The sequence below is a fragment of the Myotis lucifugus genome, unplaced genomic scaffold (assembly GCF_000147115.1).
Source record: "Myotis lucifugus unplaced genomic scaffold, Myoluc2.0 scaffold_6, whole genome shotgun sequence".
Taxonomy (NCBI): domain Eukaryota; kingdom Metazoa; phylum Chordata; class Mammalia; order Chiroptera; family Vespertilionidae; genus Myotis; species Myotis lucifugus.
The window spans coordinates 3,052,404-3,072,041 of NW_005871054.1; the positions used below are offsets into that span (position 1 = coordinate 3,052,404).

At 39.0% G+C, this 19,638-nt stretch overlaps 1 protein-coding gene across 1 annotated transcript in view; it reads right to left on the reverse strand.

The window, feature by feature from the left end:
• Positions 1-4,284: 4,284 nt before the first annotated feature.
• KIAA1841 (KIAA1841 ortholog) overlaps positions 4,285-19,638 on the reverse strand; it is a 53,658-nt gene continuing 38,304 nt past the window's right edge. The window contains exons 13-21 of the mRNA XM_006083302.3: positions 18,967-19,066; positions 17,951-17,983; positions 16,807-16,906; positions 14,197-14,288; positions 11,594-11,622; positions 11,443-11,516; positions 10,892-10,980; positions 6,965-7,056; positions 4,285-6,079 (exon numbers count right to left, since the gene is read on the reverse strand). Coding sequence (XP_006083364.1) covers positions 6,043-6,079; positions 6,965-7,056; positions 10,892-10,980; positions 11,443-11,516; positions 11,594-11,622; positions 14,197-14,288; positions 16,807-16,906; positions 17,951-17,983; positions 18,967-19,066 — 646 coding nt within the window. The 3' untranslated portion in view covers positions 4,285-6,042. The remainder of the gene's footprint in view (positions 6,080-6,964; positions 7,057-10,891; positions 10,981-11,442; positions 11,517-11,593; positions 11,623-14,196; positions 14,289-16,806; positions 16,907-17,950; positions 17,984-18,966; positions 19,067-19,638) is intronic.

Sequence of the window (19,638 nt, forward strand, 5' to 3'; positions counted from 1 at the left end):
GACTACTTACAATCAGAAGTAAATACACTTTAGAGATCCCATCATGCGTTTGTACCTGATGTAAAATAATTCTGACAGTTGCCTACATTTGTTGCTGAAGCTTTTCTTTCTCAAATTTTTATTTTTAATTTTAATTTCTCAAATTTTTGGGTTTATTTTTCTTTCTCAAATTTTTAAACAAATCCTCATCATTTTAATGGTCAATAACTTCTGGTTGGCTTAGTATTTTTAATTTGGGAAAATATATTAACTACAAACAACCAGAGTCTAAAACAATAACCCACCATTCAAAAGTAACAAATATGAAACTGTCATGTTTGTTTCAATTATTTATATAATAACAGTTGACCCTTGAATAACACAGGTTTGAACTGCATGGTTCCACTCATACTCAATTTTTTTCAATAAGTATAGTAAGTGTATTTTTCTCTTCCTTATGATTTTCTTAATGTTTTCTTTTCTGTAGCTCATTTTTTTTGAAGAATACAGTATCCTATCTAATAAAGAGGGAAATACGCTTATTGACCCTCACACTGACACAAAGATGGCGGCTCCACAGCCAATAAGGAGGGAATATGCTAATTGCCTGCCCCGGCCTCAAAGATTGCAGCGCCCACAGCCACAAGATGCCCAGTCCCCTCAGCCCCACCATGGTGCCTGCCTCCAGAGTCCCCCACTCCCCTCAGCCCCCCAGGGCCGGCCTGAGGCGCAGGCAAGCCTCAGATGGTGGCTGCCCAGCTGCCCAGGGACGCCCGAGGCGCAGGCAAGCCTCAGATGGTGGCTGCCCAGCTGCCCAGGGACGCCCGAGGCTCAGGTAACCAGGGCCGGCCGAGGCTTGTGCTGCCGGCAGTGGCAGCAGCAGAGGTGTGATGGGGCGTCACCTTCCCCTGATCGCCTGGTTGCCTCCCGCCCCTGAGGGCTCCCGGACTGTGAGAGGGGGCAGGCCAGGCTGAGGGACACCCCCCCTCCAGTGCACAAATTTTCATGCACTGGGCCTCTAGTATAATATGTAAAGCATAAAATGTTAATCAACTTCACATTATTGCTAGGGCTTCTGGTCAACAGTAGTCTATTTATAGTTATGTTTTAGAGGGAGTCAAAAGTTATAGGCAGAGTTTGACTGTCCAGGGGGTTTGAGCCCTAACTCCCACATTGTTCTGGGATCATCTATATATAAAATATTACTAGTAGAGCATAGGAGTTGTTGGGGACCCACGGGCAACAAAACAAAAAAAGGAATGAGAACATGTGACTGCTAAATTGTGGCAATGTCGTGAGTGCAATAAAATTCAGAGAAGAGAGGGACCAGCAGATTCACGGAGGTCTGAGCAGTGACAGAGGGCCAGGGAGAAATTTCAATAAGCAGCAAAACAAAAGGTGATCAATCCAGGTGGGAAAACGGTATGAGCCAGAGTCAAAAATGGAAATGAGCACCATATAGTTATTTCTAAAAGTCTTCCATGTGGTCTAATAATAACATCTTTTGAGCACTATGTGTCAGGCACTATTCTTTTTAAAAAAATGTATTTTTATTGATTTCAGAGAGGAAGGGAGAGTGAGAGAAACATCAATGATGAGAGAGAATCACTGACTAGCTGCCTCTTGCACGGCCCCTACTGGGGATCAAGCCCACAACCTGGGCATGTACCCTTGGCCAGAATTGAACCTGGAGCCTGTCAGTCCGCAGGCCGACGCTCTATCTACTGAGCCAAACTGGCCAGGGCAAAGGCACTATTCTTAGTGTTTTACACGTATGTATTACCTCATGTAACACAGCAATACTGTCACGAAGAGCACACTGCACAGAACATTCTTTCTGTTGCCCTTAGACACGCTGGCATCTCTGGGTCTGTTTCTCCTCCTGCATGAGAAGGTAGATAATGCTACTGTCCTGTGCATGAATATATGCATATAGATAAACACAAGAAGAGACTAGATAGAAAATGATATACCTGTTAGGATAAATTGATGGATAAATGGTAACTCTATCTTAAATTTCTTTTTTTAGGAACTGCAGACTGCTCTCCAAGGTAGTTGCATACGTTACATTGTCACCAGCAGGGTATGAGGGGCCCAAATTTGCCACATTCTCTACCAGTCCTTAGGTGGATTTTTCATTATAGTCATTCTACTAGGTGTGAGTGGTATCTCTTTGGGGTTTTAATTTGCATTTCCCTAATGGCTAATGATGTTGAGCATCTTATGAAGTGCTATTGGCTATTTGCGTGTCTTCTTTGGAGGAATGTCTATTCAAATCCTTTATCATTTTAAAAACTGGGTTGTCTTTTTTAATGTTGAATTGTAAAAGTTCTTCATATATTCTGAAAAGAAGTCCCTTATTAGACATATGACTTGTACACATTTTCTCCCATTCTGTAGGCTGTCTGTTCACTTTCTTAATTGTGTTTGTTCTCACATTTAGGTCGTTAATCCATTTTGAATCAATTTCTTTTGGTACATGGTGTAAGTGTCCAACTTCACTCTTCTTGCATGAGGCTATCCAGTTGTCCCAGCACCATTTGTAGAAAAGACTATTTGTTTCCCATTGAATGGTCTTGGCACTGTTGACAATCAGGTGGCCATAAATAGATGCGTTTATTTCTGAACTCTCAATTCTGTTCCATTGATATATACATATGCCTATCCCTTGTTAGTGCTATACTGTGCTCTACAGTAAGAATTTAGAACAGAAAGTGTGAATCCTCTTTGTTCTTTTCAAAATTGTTTTGGTTGTGGGTCCCATGAGTTTCCATATGAATTTTAGGATCAGCTTGTCAATATCTACAAAGATGCCAGCTGGGATTCTGATAGAAATTGTGGTGAAACTATGAGTCATGCTAGCTTAACATTTAAGATTTTTGATCCATGAACATGGAATAGTTTTCCCACTTATTTAACCCTTCTTTAATTTCTTTCAATGATATTTTATAGTTTTCAGAATGTTTTGCATTTCTTTTAATTTATTTTTTAAGTATTTTATTCTTTTTGATGCTATTATAAAGAGAATTATTTTATTTTCAGATTTTTCATTAATAGTGTATAGAAATGTTGATTTTTGTACATCGATCTTGAATCCTGAAATGTTGCTGAACTTAATTATATGTTCTAATAGGCTTTTAGTGGATTTCTTAAGATTTTTCTATCTAAAAATCATGTCATTTGTGAATACAGTTTTACTTCTTTTCCAATTTGGATGCATTTAATTTCATTTTCTGGCATTAGAGACAAACTGCAAACCAACAAATAAAAGAAAAACATCAGAGCAATAATGTCACAGTTGTACAGAAATAAACTATGATATGACAGTGACTTGAGTAGCTACTTTAGATTGAGTACATGGAAATGCCTCCTGGTGGAACTAAGAGCTAACCTAAAATCTGAATTATAAGAAAAAGCCTTCTAGACAGTGAGAACAGCTAATGTGAAGAGACTGAAAGGTGGGAATGAGCTTACATGTTGGCGGAACAGGTGAGCTAATGTGACTGGACTGTATGAAGCAGGAGGGAAAGGAGGTCTGAGGGCAGCCAGGGGCTGGGCCAGGTAGGACTTTGTAAGCCCACGCCATGGAGGTTGGATTTTATTCTAGGTTTGATGAAGTGCTACTAGAATGTTAGCAGGGGAGCAATGTGATCTGATTCACATTCAAAATCACTACAGTTGCTTTGTGGATAACAGAGGTTGGAGTGGAAGCTGGGGAATCCCTTGGGAGACATTTGCAGCACTTCATGTAAAAGATACTGACTTGGGCGGTGCTAATGGCGATGGAGAGAAGCAAAAGGATGTATAGGCTGTGATGATGAACTGGATGTGGGGGGTGAAGGGAAGAGAGGAATAAGAAGTAATTTCTAGATTTCGGTTTGTGCACTGGGGAGGCAATAGTACCATTTTCTAAACTGTGGAAGACGACTTTAACAACCAGGGAGCTGTGGGGCTGTTGGCTCTGTTTTGATTATGTTAAGCTGCAGACACGTATTGGTGTTTCAAGTACAAATGCCAAGTAGGCGTTGGATACACAAGACTGAAAGAAACGACAGGAAGTGATCGAGGGTCACCAGTGAGCCAGGAGAGACTGACTGTTTCAGGCAATCCAAGGCATATTACTTCAAGAAGATATTGGAATGTGCGGATAGGCCCAGATCCCAATCCCTGTGTGGGTTACTTTACTCTCTGAACTTACTTCTCCACCCATAAAATGAGAATACTGGATTTGGGGGCGGGGAGGGGGGCGTATTGTGAGACCTTCCTGGGGAGATGGAATGATTCAGATCAAGGGATGTTTCAAACTACTTTTGTCATTAACATTTATTTCAATTAAAGAAACGTGAATTCAGAATTAATGTAAGGTCAAACCTCAAAGTATCTGGCAAAAGAAATGCTATTAAGAGCTTCAATAAAATGTTTGTGGTTCTTGTGTTATGTTCAACAGACATTAATAAAATAAAAGCACATTTTGAAGAGAACCAAATTCTGATAAATTGTGGTTTGTAAAAATCAATTCAGTTGCCTTGTTACTATCGGTTAAAAATCAAAAGGGCATCTTTTCTTCGTCTGGTTGTGACTGTCACAGCACAATATAACATGTATATGCCTAAATCCTTTAAATTAGAGAATACAGTAAACTAAGCAAGACTCTAGTATTTAGCAGGGCTTACAGATTATGTCCTATAAAACATTTTCTTTTAAAAATAAAAAATTTATAATCCATTTCAAAAATATCAATTGAAAAATATAAACTGCAACACAAGTTTCCAAACATAAGTTCCAAAACCTTGGCCAAGCCATATATTTAACATCAAATAAAATCTAACTTAATTTATCAACTAAAACACTCACTAAAAATAATGGTTTCTGTATGTGTTTACTGAGTATAACACTTCAACATTTCAACAAAAATTGCTGTTCTGTCATATTATCAAAGTCAGTTCTCTAAATACTTTGAAGAAATGTCAATTATAAGGCAAATCTTCATTTAAATTAGAAACAGTGCATCTTAAAGAGACCTATATATAAATAATTCCTAAATACATACTTTATGTGCTTATGGTTTGGAAAAATTTTCCCTGAGCACTCTTTCTTCTTTGTTAGAAAAATTAAAACATGATCTATAGAATTTTGATTTCTCTCGAATATATATGCAGTTTTTCATCCATCAAATGCATTTGGGAATCTTTCTTCGTAGACAGCTCTAAAGCAATAAGTGATTATAACTGCTTTAAAGGGCTATTTGAATAGCTATAGACATATGGTTGGGTTTTAGAACCCTGAGAACGGTATAGTGGGTATCTCAGACAACCTAAATGATTTACTATCCTAAAACTATCAATGGTTATTTTAATAAATTCAGGATGGCACTAGCCTCACAGAGAAAGAGTTAATAATCAGTAATTCCAGCTCAGATGACCAATAGGTAAGCATTAAAAAACAAAAGAAAAAAAATTGGATTGACATTGTGCTTTCCATGGAATAACACTGAAAACATTTAACCCTTCTGCCCAACACAAGACATACCTCACCATGACACTTTATTTAATGCAGTCTTGAGATCCATCCCTCCTTAATATTCATGCAAACTTAAAATCAGCATCACTGAGAATTTCATCACACAAACTGCAGTGCTCAACGCTACCCCACAATTCACAGGAGACATGCCAAGTCGGTGCACATGCATGGTACCACTACCAGGTGTGTTCGCCTAATTTTTTAAGGTCTTAAGAGATCTTAGCTACTCAAGAGTTTAGGCCTCTTCTCTTTCAAATAAATAAACTAATATTAGGAATCTAAACTAATTTGTAAATACTAATTTTCTATATAGCCTAGCATCACACTAAAAGAAAATTAGATAAGAATTTCATATTTACAATTAGATTTCATAAGACCTAATTATATGCTTCCCTTAGCATTCTGACTTATGATGTTTGCAAGAATAATTAATAAATAACTTAAAACATTTAGAAGTCATCGTTCTGAAGATCTCCAAGAGGTGAGCAATTTCGGATGTCCGGAGGTGTGTCTGCTGCCTCTGTAGTTACACGCTGAGGTGCTTTATGCAGGACGCCCTGGACCAAAACGGCTTTTCGACCTACATTTTTTAAACAGGAAAGAAGGTCAGAGGCGCTTCTCAAACAATAGAAAGTTACTGCTGCTTAGGTTATGCTTGCTTGACAGTATCGAAGATTAAGAAACTTTATGTAGCTCCTTGATCCCTTTTTAAAAACCCTTGGAGCGAGATTCAGATTTTTTTGTTTTGGGGAGATAATATGGCACCTGGATTGTATGTTACGGATCTGGAGCAGTGTCCCATGATCTAACGCTTTAATGTTCTTCACAGTGAAACAAATGAACATTTTCATTAAGTGGGATAAATAAAAACTACAAATAACATCATAGTAGCTCAGTTTAGGTTTGAACTGACATATAAAAAAATCTTGTGGTTTTCTGAGCTTTCTGGATTTCTGCATTGCAGATAAGGCTTTGGATCTGTAGTATTAATGATCAAATCTCAGTTACTGTTAATCTTTAAAAGAAAAAGTGTGACATAAAATAACACAGGGCCCACAAGTTAGATTTTTTAAAGAGAAATAAAATAAAACAAGGAATGAGAAAGACTTCAATGATTTATATAAAGTAATAATATATAACTCATAAACAGTATAAAATTCTGCTAATTCACAGTAACACTATTGCTTATATTTTTATCAGCAGTTGGGTCAGAAAAGAACTGAATCAATAAACAGAATACTTATAAGAACTACACTTTCATTAAATTTTGTGCTTATGACCTTTTAAAGTCTTAACTTTTAAGTTAAAATCTGGTTCTTAATGTCTTGGTCTAATCCTTGAAACAAAACAAAACTCAAATTATGTGCTTCTAGTGTCATATGATTTTCCCTAAAATAAAAAAAATAAATAAAAAAAAAATCCCTTCGAAGCCAATGGCACTCTGAATTCTCTGATGGTGACTTACCTCGTGTTTTTCTCGGAGCTTCCCTGCCGTACACTGACTGGCACTGTGGCCTTGATTTGTGCTTCAAGCCTGGAATAAATACCTCCTGCAAACTGCAGAGTAAAGGGACAAAATTTAGATATTATCTTTATAGAATCAACAGAAGCTGTGCTTTATTAAAACGGCATTGCTTTTGCCCTAGCCGGTTTGGCTCAATGGATAGAGACCCTTGGCCTGCGGAATAAAGGGTCCCTGGTTCGATTCCAGGCAAGAGCACATATCCAGATTGTGGGCTCAATCCCCAGCAGAGGGCGTGCAGAAGGCAGCCCATCAATGATTCTCTCTCATCATTGATATTTCTCTCTCCCTCTCCCTTCCTCTCTGAAATAAATAAAAATGTATATATTTTTTAAAAGGTATTACTTTTTAACTTAAAAGTAACGTTATTTTGAAAAATTCAGGCTGACTTGTAGTTTACATACATTAAAATTCACCTTTTTTTAGTAAACATTTTGTTTTGATAGATGCATACAGCTGTGAACCATTGTTACAACGGAGACAGAATTGTTCCTTCACCCCAAGAAAATCCCCTTGAGCCTCTTTTAAGTCAACTAATTTGACACCAGCAATTCTTGGAACCACCCATCTGTTTTATGACCCTATGGTTTTGCATTTTTCTAGAACATTATATAAATAGGATGATACAATCTGTAGACTTTTGCATCTAGCTTCTTTCATTTAGCATAATGTATATGAGATGCATTTATGTTGTTGAATTCAGTAGTTTGTTATAGAACTTGCCAAACTGTTTTCCAAAGTGATCATTCCTTTTGCATCCCTACTTGGTATATTTGAGGGTTACAGTTGATCCACATTCTTGCCGGCATGTTTTTAAAAAGTCTTGAGATATTCTAGTTGGTGTACAGTGATGTATCATTGAGGTTTTAATTTACATTTCCCTAATGACGAAATCTGTTGCATCTCACCTGGCCGGTGTGGCTAAGTGGTTGAGCATCTACTGAAGAACCAGGAAGTCGCAGGTTATCTGTCAGGGCACATACCCTGGCTGCAGGCTCCATCCCCAGTAGGGGATGTGGAGGAGGCAGCTAATCAATGATTCTCTCTCATCATTGATGTTTCTATCTCTCTCTCCCTTCCTCTCTGAAATCAATAAAAATATATTTTTAAAATCTGCTGCATCTTTTTGTGTGCTTATTTGCCACCTGTAACCTTCTTTTAAGAAGTGTATGGTTAATCTTTTGACCATCTCTTTTAATGGATTGTTTATTTTATTTTTGAGTTTTGAGAGTTATATATTCTGGATACAAATCCTTTACCAGATAAGTGTTTTACACATATTGTTTCAAAGCTTATGACCTGTCTTTTCATTTTCTTATTAGTGTCTTTCAAAAAGAAGAAATTTTACATTTTGATGAAGTCCAATTTGTTAATTTTTTTTCTTTTATGGGTCATGTTTTTGGTGTGGTAGCTAACATATACATTATTTGCCTAATCCAGGTCACAAAAATTTCTTGCCTATGTTTTCTCTGAGAAGTTTTATACGGAAGTAAATTTTTAAATAAAAAAATAGGAGCAAGTCCTAGATTGTTTGACTCAGTGTCGGCCTGTGGACTGAAGGGTCCCAGGTTTGTTTCCGGTCAAGGTTATACGCCCAGGTTGCGAGCTTGATCCCTGGTAGGGAGTGCCCAGGAGGCAGCTAAACAATGATTCTCTCTCATCATTGATGTTTCTATCTCTCTCTCCCTCTCCCTTCCTCTCTGAAATCGATAAAAATTTAAAAAAATTAAAAAAAACATAGCAAGAGTAATTATAACTAAACATTACCAATACTGTGGTAATACATAATGTTATGGTTAAATTATATATTAGGTATTTCTAGTCATCATTTTCAGCAAGATAATATCTTATTTTAGAGATAACATCTAAGCACTGAAAGCAGAGTTGATCAAATCAGCAACTTCTTAAAAGTCACCCTCTGGATAGTCAGCATCTGGTCAGCAATGCACCATTAGCCTCTGTTGGTGTGACATCACACATCCAGTGACAATGCACTTTACTATATGTGTTATAGAGGACCTATGAACCACAGACAATAAGCGGTAGCAGAAAACTTTTATGTGAATGAATTGGCTAACTGGTATCCTATCTAATAATAGAGAAACATGGTAATTAGCCATACGTCCGCTACCCTTCCCATTGGCTAATCAGGGTGATATGCAAATTAACTGCCAACCAAGATGGCAGCCAGCAGCCAGGTAGCTTAAAGCGAACAGGAGGCTTGCTTGCTTCAGTGACGGAGGAAGCCAACGTTCCCTGCCTGCGGCTGCCGGCCTCTGAGCTTGCAGTTTGAAACATTGTTACAAATATAGAAGCTAAACAAAACCCCAGAAACCTGCTTTCAGCCAGCCGGGATCTCAGAGCTGGAGTTGAAACAGTGTTTCGATTATAGAACCCAAACAAACCAGATAGCTTTCAGCAGCCGAGGCCTCAGAGCTGGAGCCAAGCCTCAGAGCTAAAGCTGGCCAGATAAAAAAAAAAAAGAAAAAAAGAGCGGTTGGGAGCTTCAGTCACCCGCCAGCCGGAAAACGGCCATCATCCCCTCACTCCAGGCTGGCCAGGCACCCCAGTGGGGACCCCCACCCTGATCCAGGACACCCTTCAGGGCAAACCAGCCGGCCCCCACCCGTGCACCAGGCCTCTATTCTATATAGTAAAAGGGTAATATGCCTCCCGGCACCGGGATCAGCAGAGCAGCGAGGCCTCCCGGCACCGGGATCAGCATGACAGGGGGCAGTGCCCAGACCCCCGGATCACCCTGCGGCTCAGTGTGTGACAGGGGGCGGGGCCACAACCTCCCTATCCGCCCTGCTCTGTTCTTGACAGGGGAAGGCACCCCAACCCCCTGATCAGCCCTGCTCTGTGCCTGATAGGGGGGAGCTCCCCAAACCCCTGATCGCCCTGTGGCTCTGTGTGTGACAGGGTGTGGCGCACCAACCCCCTGATCGGTCCTGCTCTATGTGTGACAGGGTAGAGCCATAACCTCTCCATCGGCCCTGCCCTGAGTGTGACAGTGGCAGCGCCCCAACCCCCTGATCCACCCTGCTCTGTGGGTGATAGAGGGTGGTGCCCCAACCCCCGTCCACGGGCCTTGCTCTGTGTGTGACAGGGTAGAGCCATAACCTCCCCATTGGCCCTGTCCTGAGTGTGACACGGTGCAGCGCCCCAACCCCCTGATCTGCCCTGCTCTGTGTGTGACAGGGGGCGGTGCCCCAACTCCCCTATCGACCCTACTCTGTGAGTGACAGGGGGGAGTGCCCCAACTCCCCTATCGGCCCTACTCTGTGCATGACAGGGGGGAGCTCCTCAACCCCCTGATGGGCCCTGCTCTGTGAGTGACAGGGGGCAGCGCCCCAACCCCCTGATTGGCCCTGCTCTGTGCGTGACAGGGGGTGGCGCCGCAACCTCCCCATCGACCCTGCCTTGAGTATGACAGAGGGCGGTGCCCCAACCCCCCAATCGGCCCTACCCTGAGCGTGACTGAGGGTGGCATCGCAACCTCCCGATCCGCCCTGCTCTGTGCATGACAGGGGGCGGCGCCCCAACTCCCCAATCAGCCCTGCTCTGAGCCCGACCAGGGGCTGCACCTAGGGATTGTGCCTGCCCTCTGCCACCCGGGAGCAGGCCTAAGCCAGCAGGTCATTATCTCCCGAGGGGTCCCAGACTGCGAGAGGGCACAGGCCAGGCTGAGGGACCCCCCTCTCCCCCCCGAGTGCACAAATTTTTGTGCACCGAGCCTCTAGTAGAATATAAAAATATTTAAATCATTCTCTTAAAATTATTTCTAAAACATCTTTATATTCCTCATGATGAACAGAAAGTAGGAAGGCATATCTAAGCAAGCATAGGGCACTAGTTCATAATTCTTACTTCTTTTGATTCCTTTGATTTGACTCGGTCCAGATCACCCAATCTCATCTTTATAAGGTGCCCTGTAATTTCAGACATCCGTCGCTGATCTGAAGGTAAAAAATAATAAACCTTACTTTTTATAAGGGTAATTTATAACTTTTATTTCTTAAAAAAGATTGCAATCATCAAGTGTTTATGAAAATGTTTTACAGACTATCTACAGCCTAATTATCATTGAAGAATTTTAGACTACAAGTAGAAAAATGGCTCATACATGGATAATTTTCATGCTTTTAAGATTACTGTAAATCAGCCTAAACCATATTCTGTCATCTTTAGAGTGAAAGTAGTGAGCAAAAGTCAGTCTGAGAGACCTTAAAACCATACACGTGCATAAAATAGAGGGCAGTCTAATAATGAAACTCTGGTTGATGTCTAAGGAATGTTTTAATTCTGAGCCTTATTGCAGTTGAAACCTTTAAAGCTATTCAGCATACTTCATAGCATAAAAGATTCCTATTATTGTTATTTATACCTAACTTGCATATTACACAAGTAATAAAACTTACCATCTTCTCTTTGTGCATCCTGGTTGAATCTCAAGGATCTTGTGACATCCCACTTATTCTTCTGCATACTCACACTAGTGAAAAGTTAAACCAAAGTCAGCACTGGTGCTTTCAGAGTGAATATTTGACTGGATTCAGGAGCAATACTCACAGGAAAGGTGACACATCTCTAGAAGTTGACTAAAAAAAAAAGTAGACAACAGTAAGGCCCAATTAGAACATATTGACTGATTAGTGCTATAGTTAATAAAAGTTTATATTTAATGAGTGCAAAATACTGTACTAAGAGCATTACAAGTATTTCATTTAAGCCTTACAACAACCATGTGAGACAGATGTTATTATTATCCTATATAATAAAAGCCTAGGTGGCATCGCGCGACGTCATCACAAGATGGCCACCGCAATGTTGTCACAAGATGGCTGCCAGAAGATAGTCACCACAGGATGGTTGGCAGGGGAGGGCAGTTGTGGGCGACCAGGCCTGCAGGGGAGGGCAGTTGGGGGCCATCAGGCCAGCAGGGGAGGGCAGTTGGGTGTGACCAAGCAGGCAGAGGAGGGCAGTTGGGAGCCATCAGGCCAGCAGGGGAGGGCAGTTGGGGGCAAGATCAGGCCTGCAGGGGAGGGCAGTTGGGGGGCAAGATCAGGCCAGCAGCGGAGGGCATTTGGGGGCAAGATCAGGCCAGCAGGGGGTGACCAGGCCTGTAGGGCAGGGCAGTTGGGGATGATCAGGCCGGCAGGGGAGGGCAGTTGGGGGCGATCGGGCTGGCAGGGGAGCGGTAGGGGCTGATCAGGCAGGCAGGCAGGCAGGCAAGTGGTTAGAAGCCAGCAGTCCTGGATTGTGAGAGGGATGTCCGACTCCCGGTTTAGGCCTGATCCTACAGAGATCGGCAGTCAGACATCCCCCAAGGGGCCCCAGATTGGAGAGGGTGCAGGCAGTTAGACATCCCCCAAGGGGTCCCAGATTGGAGAGGGTGCAGGCCAGGCTGAGGGTCACCCCCCCATGCACAAATTTCATGCCCCAGGCCTCTAGTCTCTATAATAAAACAGGTTTATAAAAATTAAGAATCATATCCAAAGAGAAACAAACCTGAAATTTGAACCCAGCTTTATTTGTTTGATCTGGAAGCCCCAGCTTATGCAATCTTTTATAATTCACCCATTTATGTGCCTATAGTACTTAGCACAAAGATGAATGTACAACCCACCCAACGCAATTGTGTGGTACTTGTCTCAACCCCAGCTTTCACACATTTTGGAATCCAGGGCTTTTCTTTTAGCCAACTGTGGTTTATACTGTCCTCTTATTCCCACCTGGCTTTTCACCCCTTTCTTTGATGACATGGGGAAATAAGAATTATTTTAAAATAATGTAAAATACATGATGGGGCAAACGTAGATATACAGTTGCTTGTATGGGAGACAATACAATTAATAAATAATAATACAAGAATAAACTCTGTGCTTCAGGTACTCACAACTATAAACCTATGTTTGCCCCATCCTCTATAATTTATTTAAAAAAAATTTTTTGTAGTTAACATTACGTTTATTTCCTTTTTTAAAGAACAACAAGGTGGTCATAGTTACATAACATTTTTCTTTTTTAATTCTTTATTGTTAAAAGTGTTACATATGTCTCCTTTTACCCCCCCCCCCCCCCATTGACCTCTCCCAGCTATTCTCACCCCACAGCACATGCCCTCACCTTCCTAGTGTCTGTGTCCACTGGTTATGCTTATATGTGTGCATACAAGTCCTTTGGTTGATCTCTTACTTCCCCCTCCCAACCTCCCTGCCTTCCCTCTGAGGTTTGTTGGTCTGTTTGATGTTTCTGTGTCTCTGGATCTATTTTTGTTATCAGTTATGAAGTTGCTCATAATATTCCACAAATAAGATCATGTGATATTTATCCTTTTCTGACTGGCTTATTTCACTTAGTATAATGCTCTCCAGGTCCCATCCGTGCTGTTGCAAATGGTAAGAGTTCTTTCTTTTATACAGCAGCATAGTATTCCATTTTGTAGCCGTACCACAGTTTTTTAATCCACTCATCTGCTGATGGGCATTTAAAATCTATTTATTTTATTTCATTTTAAAGTCTATTTATTTTATTTTTTGAATAATATTGGTTCAAAATTCAAAAGTTACAAACAGCACACATGGTAAAAAGCCTCTGCCCCCAGACATTCAGTTCCACTCCTTAGAGGCAACCAATCTTATCAAGTACTTATGTAGCTTTCGAGATATATATATATGACATTTTAAAAATATATTTTTATTGATTTCAGAGAGGAAGAGAAACATCAATGATGAGGGGGAATCATTGATTGGCTGCTTCCTGCACGCCCCTACTGGGGACCGAACCCGCAACCTTGGGCATGTTCCTTGACCGGAATTGAACCTGGGAGCCTTCAGTCCACAGGCCGATGTTCTATCCAGTGAGCCAAACTGGCTAGGGCTCGAGAGATATTTTATTTACATACAATATATTCATATATATTCTTTCACCTATACTACACAAATGGTAGCATAATATACCACTCTACATGCTATTTTGCACTTTCCTTTTTTCACCTGTCAATACATCTTAGAGATATTTAATTAATCTCAGTCTTTATAATAATTTATTCATTTTACACTGCTAGCATTCCATTATGAATATTTGCTTCTCTTCTTTTTCAGATTTCCCTGGCTATACTTGCTTATTTCTCAATATGAACTTTAGCTTAGTAGTATATAATTTAGAATTACCTTCTCCAGTGCCTTTTCTTTCCTCTGACCACAGGGTGAAGACATCTGCTTTTTTGGTTGTTTAGTGAACTTCTTTGGCTTCTCCTTTTTCCCTGACAACAGAAAATTAATGTTAGGAGTATAAGTCCCATATATTTCTCCAAAGCACTTGTTACTTCCAAACAATAAAACCCTTGTGTTCACAAGGGTTTACACTAATGTTCACAACAGCATTATTCAAGAGTCAAAAACTGGAAACAACCTAAATGTTCATGAAATGGTGACTGGATAAACAAATTATGGTATATTCACACAATAGACTACTACTCTGCAATAAAAAGGAACAAACTACTAATATATGCAATATGGGTGAGTCTCAAAAACATCATAGTAAGTGAAAGAAGCCAGACATAAAAGGCTACTCAGAATTTCACTTACTAGTATCCGAGATGTTAGAAAAGGTAAAACATCGTGACAAAAAGCATAGTACCGTGGTTACCTGGGGTTGGGAGTGGGGCAAGGTGACTGAGTGCAAAGGGGCAGGAGGTAACTTCTTGGAGTAATGTTCTAGGTCTTGATTTTGGTGGTGGTTTATACAACCATATGCCAAAACTCATCAATGTGTACACATTTTAAATCTTATTACATGTAAATTATACCTTAATCAACTGTGAAAAAAACATACAACATAGTAGCATTTTCTCCTTGACTAACTAGAATTAAAAAATAATTGATAAAGGACTACATTTAAAAAAAAATTATATAAAACTTGGAAATAAGACAAAGGGTGGATTGCAAGTTCTTTCAGTGCCTACTGGAGGACTGTTACACAGACCCACAAGGACTGTTTAATTCTCTAAGAGAATGTCCTTGTGTTTGACTTTCCCATCTACTATTGGCTAAGGCCTCAGATTCTATGAAGTTTCATGTTAACTTGCAGATTTTTGTGTTTAATAGAAATGCAAATGATTTCTATCTTGTAGAAAAGATAACCCCAAAGGTCATAGGTCTATTGCATTGTAGGAAAATCTGAATCTTGAAATGCTCTTTGAACTACTTTCTCTGCTATTTCTCTCACAGTGTTTTGAAAATCTTTGACAGAAGTTCATTCTCTAGTTGTATAAAATCATGTTTTTAATTTTAAAGTCACATTTTGATAACTGTTAGTCAATGTTTCATTTGAGTGTCACTTCAAATCATCTCAGGTACAATGATGTGAGTCATACATTTTGAGAAACTCATTAAAGGTTACACCTGAAATAAAAACTTGGAGGATTCTAAGAACACTGCACTTTCTTTACAATTTTATGAGTATTCTGTGTTAGTGCCAAGGTTAGGAAATCTTGATGGAGCTTCCTTTATTTTCTTTCATATTATAAACCAATTAGAAAGCCAAGTCCTCATCCATTGCATTAAAGCCTTCAGAATACAACCCCTTCATAAAAGTAAGGCTTGGTTTTAAATTTAGAAACCAATGTACTTCTCCAAAGAGGACATACAGATGGCCAAGAGACATATGAAAAAATGCTCCAAGTCACTAATCATCAGATCGATGCGAATTAAAACAACAATGATATATTACTCCACACCTTTCAGAATGGCAAACAGGTAAAAAAGAAAACTACAATTGCTGGCAAGGATGTGGAGAAAAGGGAACCCTAGCCCGACTGGCATGGCTCAGTGGTTGAGCATTGATTTATGAGCCAGGAGGTCACGGTTCAATTCCTGGTCAGAGCACATGCCCAGGTTGCGGGCTTGATCCCGTGGGGGGCGTGCAGGAAGCAGCCGATCAATGGTTCTCTCTCATTGATATTTCTATCACTCTCTCCCTTTCCCTTCCTCTCTGAAATCAATAAAAATACATTTTAAAAAAATTTAAAAAGAAAAAGGGGGAACCCTAGTACACTCCTGGAGGGAATGCAGACTAGTGAAGCCACTATGGAAAACAGTATGGAGTTTCTTCAAATAATAAAAATGGGGCTGCCATTTGACCAGTGATCCCACTTTAGGAATAGATCCTATGAATCTGGAAACACCAATCAGAAAGAATATATGCATCCCTATGTTCATAGAACCACTATTTATAATAGCTAAGATCTGGAAACAGCCCACGTGCCCATCAGCAGATGAGTGGATAAAAAAGATGTGGTACATTTACACAATGGAATACTATGAAGCTATAAAAAAAAAAGAGGATCTTTTACCCTTTGAGAAAGCATGGAGCAACCTGGAGAGTATTAGGCTAAGTGAAATAAGCTAGTCAGAGAAAGACAAGTATCATATGATCTCACTCATATATGGAATCTAATGAATAAAATAAACTGATGAACAATAGAGAGAAAAAAATGAAAAATAAAAAATACACTGATGAATAAAAATAGAATCAGAGACACAGAAGTATGGAATAGACTAATGAATCTCAGAGGGCAGTAGGGGGAGGCAGAATAGATTAACCAAAGAACTTATATGTAAAGACAATAGTGCGGTGAAGGCCTGAGGAAGTTGAGGGGTGGTGAGGGGTGGAAAGGGGTTACTGGGGGGAACAAAAGAGAACATCTGTAATACTTTCAAAAATAAAAATAAATGTTTTTTAAAAGTAAGGCTTGATTTTTAATTTAGAAATCAATGTACTTTTTTTCTTGGATACTTCTTCTTCATCTCCAACTTCATCTTCAGTGACCTCAGATCCGGTGGTATATTCTTCCTCTTCTGAAAATAATGACTGTTGTTTCTGAATTAAAGAAACAATATACATCCTATTAAAAATGTAGTATTTATCACATCCCTAATGAATTTTTTCAAACACATTTATCTAAATTTATTTTCAATGAATGAGCCAAGCAAGAGCTGATAAAATGACCACTTCCTAGCACAACATTGAGGATTGCTTTACATCAAATATTTTTTTTATTTCCTTCACAGATTCTAGCAGAGTGATGGGCACCTCACAGGTACTCAGTATTTGCTGAAATCGTACCTCATCACTTAACTGAATGTATGTTCCGTGATATTAAGAATAAATTAAAATATAGCCCTGGCTGGTTTGGCTCAGTGGATAGAGCGCTGGCTGCGGGCTGAAGGGTCCTGGTTCAATTCCGGTCAAGGGCACATGCCTGGGTTGTGGGCTAGATCCCTAGTGGTGGGTGCAGGAGGCAGCCGACCAATGATTCTCATCATTGATGTTTCAATCTATCTCTCCCTCTCTGAAATCAATAAAAATATATTGAAAAATAAATTAAAATATAATAATCGCCAATATTAAAGTAGTCTCATAAACAAGCACATGTACACATTCTCTGGGTCAGCGGGGTCCTAGATTACTTAAAAGTATCCGTATCTGTTTCCTGTAGCTATCCACCCTACTGTCTGTCATCACTGATCCAATTCTGACTCCATTTTTGTGAATACTGATGGCAGATTTGCATAGTAATGGCAAACAGGTAAAAAAGAAAAAAATCAACTAACCAACTAATCAAACGACCAAATAATTAGAAAGTTCCAATTACAGATCTGTTACTTTGTTCAGTGTTCTAAATGTGACATAAAAATAATTTTGAATAAGTCATTTAATAGACTTATAAGTTATACAGCCAGATAATAGAATATGTGTCTGTTTTAAACAATAACATTTTTAGTAAAGTACAAAATTTTAGACACTGAAAAAGATGATAAACATTTAACTAAAATCTATAAAATAAGATGTTGATAACATTATATTAAACTAAACAGTAGCAAGAAAGAGATCTATGAAAGTGAAATAGAGTTGTTTACTTACCAGTTGCAGAGTCCAGTTTTTCAGTGATAAAAACTATAAAAAAGACAAAAGAATAAGAGATTAATAAATCTGCATATACCCAGATTGCAGCTCCTTATTTTCATATGGATATTGTAGAAGAATTTTAAAAAGTTACAACTATAGTTCCCTTTCAGGTTGAAATATAATTTTAAATTCAGGCTGAAAATGATATATTACTATCTTTTATAACCCCTGTGTAGAGAAGATGTATATGTTTACCAAAACAAAAACCAAAAACCCAAAAGACATTTCCTAGTGTAATTTCCAAAAGAAAAGTAAATCACATGTAGACATAATATTAGTTTTTTTAACTATTTCAATCACTTTTTAATGTTTATATTTTTATAAATTAAAGAACTAGATTATATATGAATATTCAAGAAATCTAATTTGCTATTTTGTATACAGTTCAGAAATAAATGTTAATGATTGAACACTTATAGCCAGCTAGAATTTATAACCTCTTTCATAGGGAGTATTTCACTTTCTCAAGTGAAGCCACCTCGACCGACATGAAGGCAGGAAGCTCACCAGCAAACAGAGACTTCCTGGCTGTTAGCAACAGGAATCAAAGCTTTCTGGTCATATTTCAGTTTTAAAATTTTGGAAAAACTAAATGCACTCCTGATTACAATTTTTTTAAAAAAAGCATTTCTTACCAAAATGTTTATAGGACTAGGAGAGGACAAAATATACCATTCATACTATCTTCATTTATCAAATCATTATTTACCCATAATAAAAACCCTGAAGGCCATGTTATATTTTTCCCCAAAATTAAAGTCGATTAGTTATTAATTCTTTGAGGACAACGAATGTGCCCTATTATCCTTATAATCCTTTTAACTCAGCATAATACCGTGGTATGATCAGGTAGTCAGTAAATACTTATAACTAAAAATTTCAACTTCAATTTAAACTGATCAGGTTTCTGTCAAAGATAAATGTCATCAATTGTTTATATAAATAAAGAATAAGTGAAACAAGCTACTCACAGCATTGAGCTCCCCACTTTTGGGGCCCCGTGGTGTATTTGGCTCCAGTAAAATATCACAGTCCAGACCCTTCTCATCATAGGGACCAAACCCAGAATCACTAGGAAGAAAAAGACATTTAATGGAGAAGTGTTCAATTTTTAAAGAATTTAAATGCAAATGATATCTGTTTAATTGCAAGTGTTTTATAAATTGCTCTTTAGAAGTATAGTTCTTTAGTATAAGGTATGACACTTCAACTTTTACATTTCTTTATTCACCTAGAGATTCCCCTACAGAAATCACTCCATAAAGAAATCACACCACTGCTCTCCAGGCATCATACTTGCCAGGTGGTGAAATGGGCTCCTATAATGGGTACTGGCCTGAGAACAGCCTTTATTTAAGGGTCCTCCTACCCTCAACCTGACAGCCTGCTGTAGTTGTAAGATGATGGAAGTAACTTCAGAAATTACTGACTTCAAGGAGCTCAAATTTATGCAAAGATAACCTCAACCATCAACTATTTTTCCAGTTGTGTCAATCAAGCATTGAGGATGACCTTAAGTAACTTGGGAAAAGAAAAAAAAACCCTCAAAAATTGGATCCTAACCTTTCAATCACCAAGGACTCCTTTTACTAGTTTTTCCACTCTGGACCGCCAATATTCTGAGTGCTTTTCCTATCAAATAA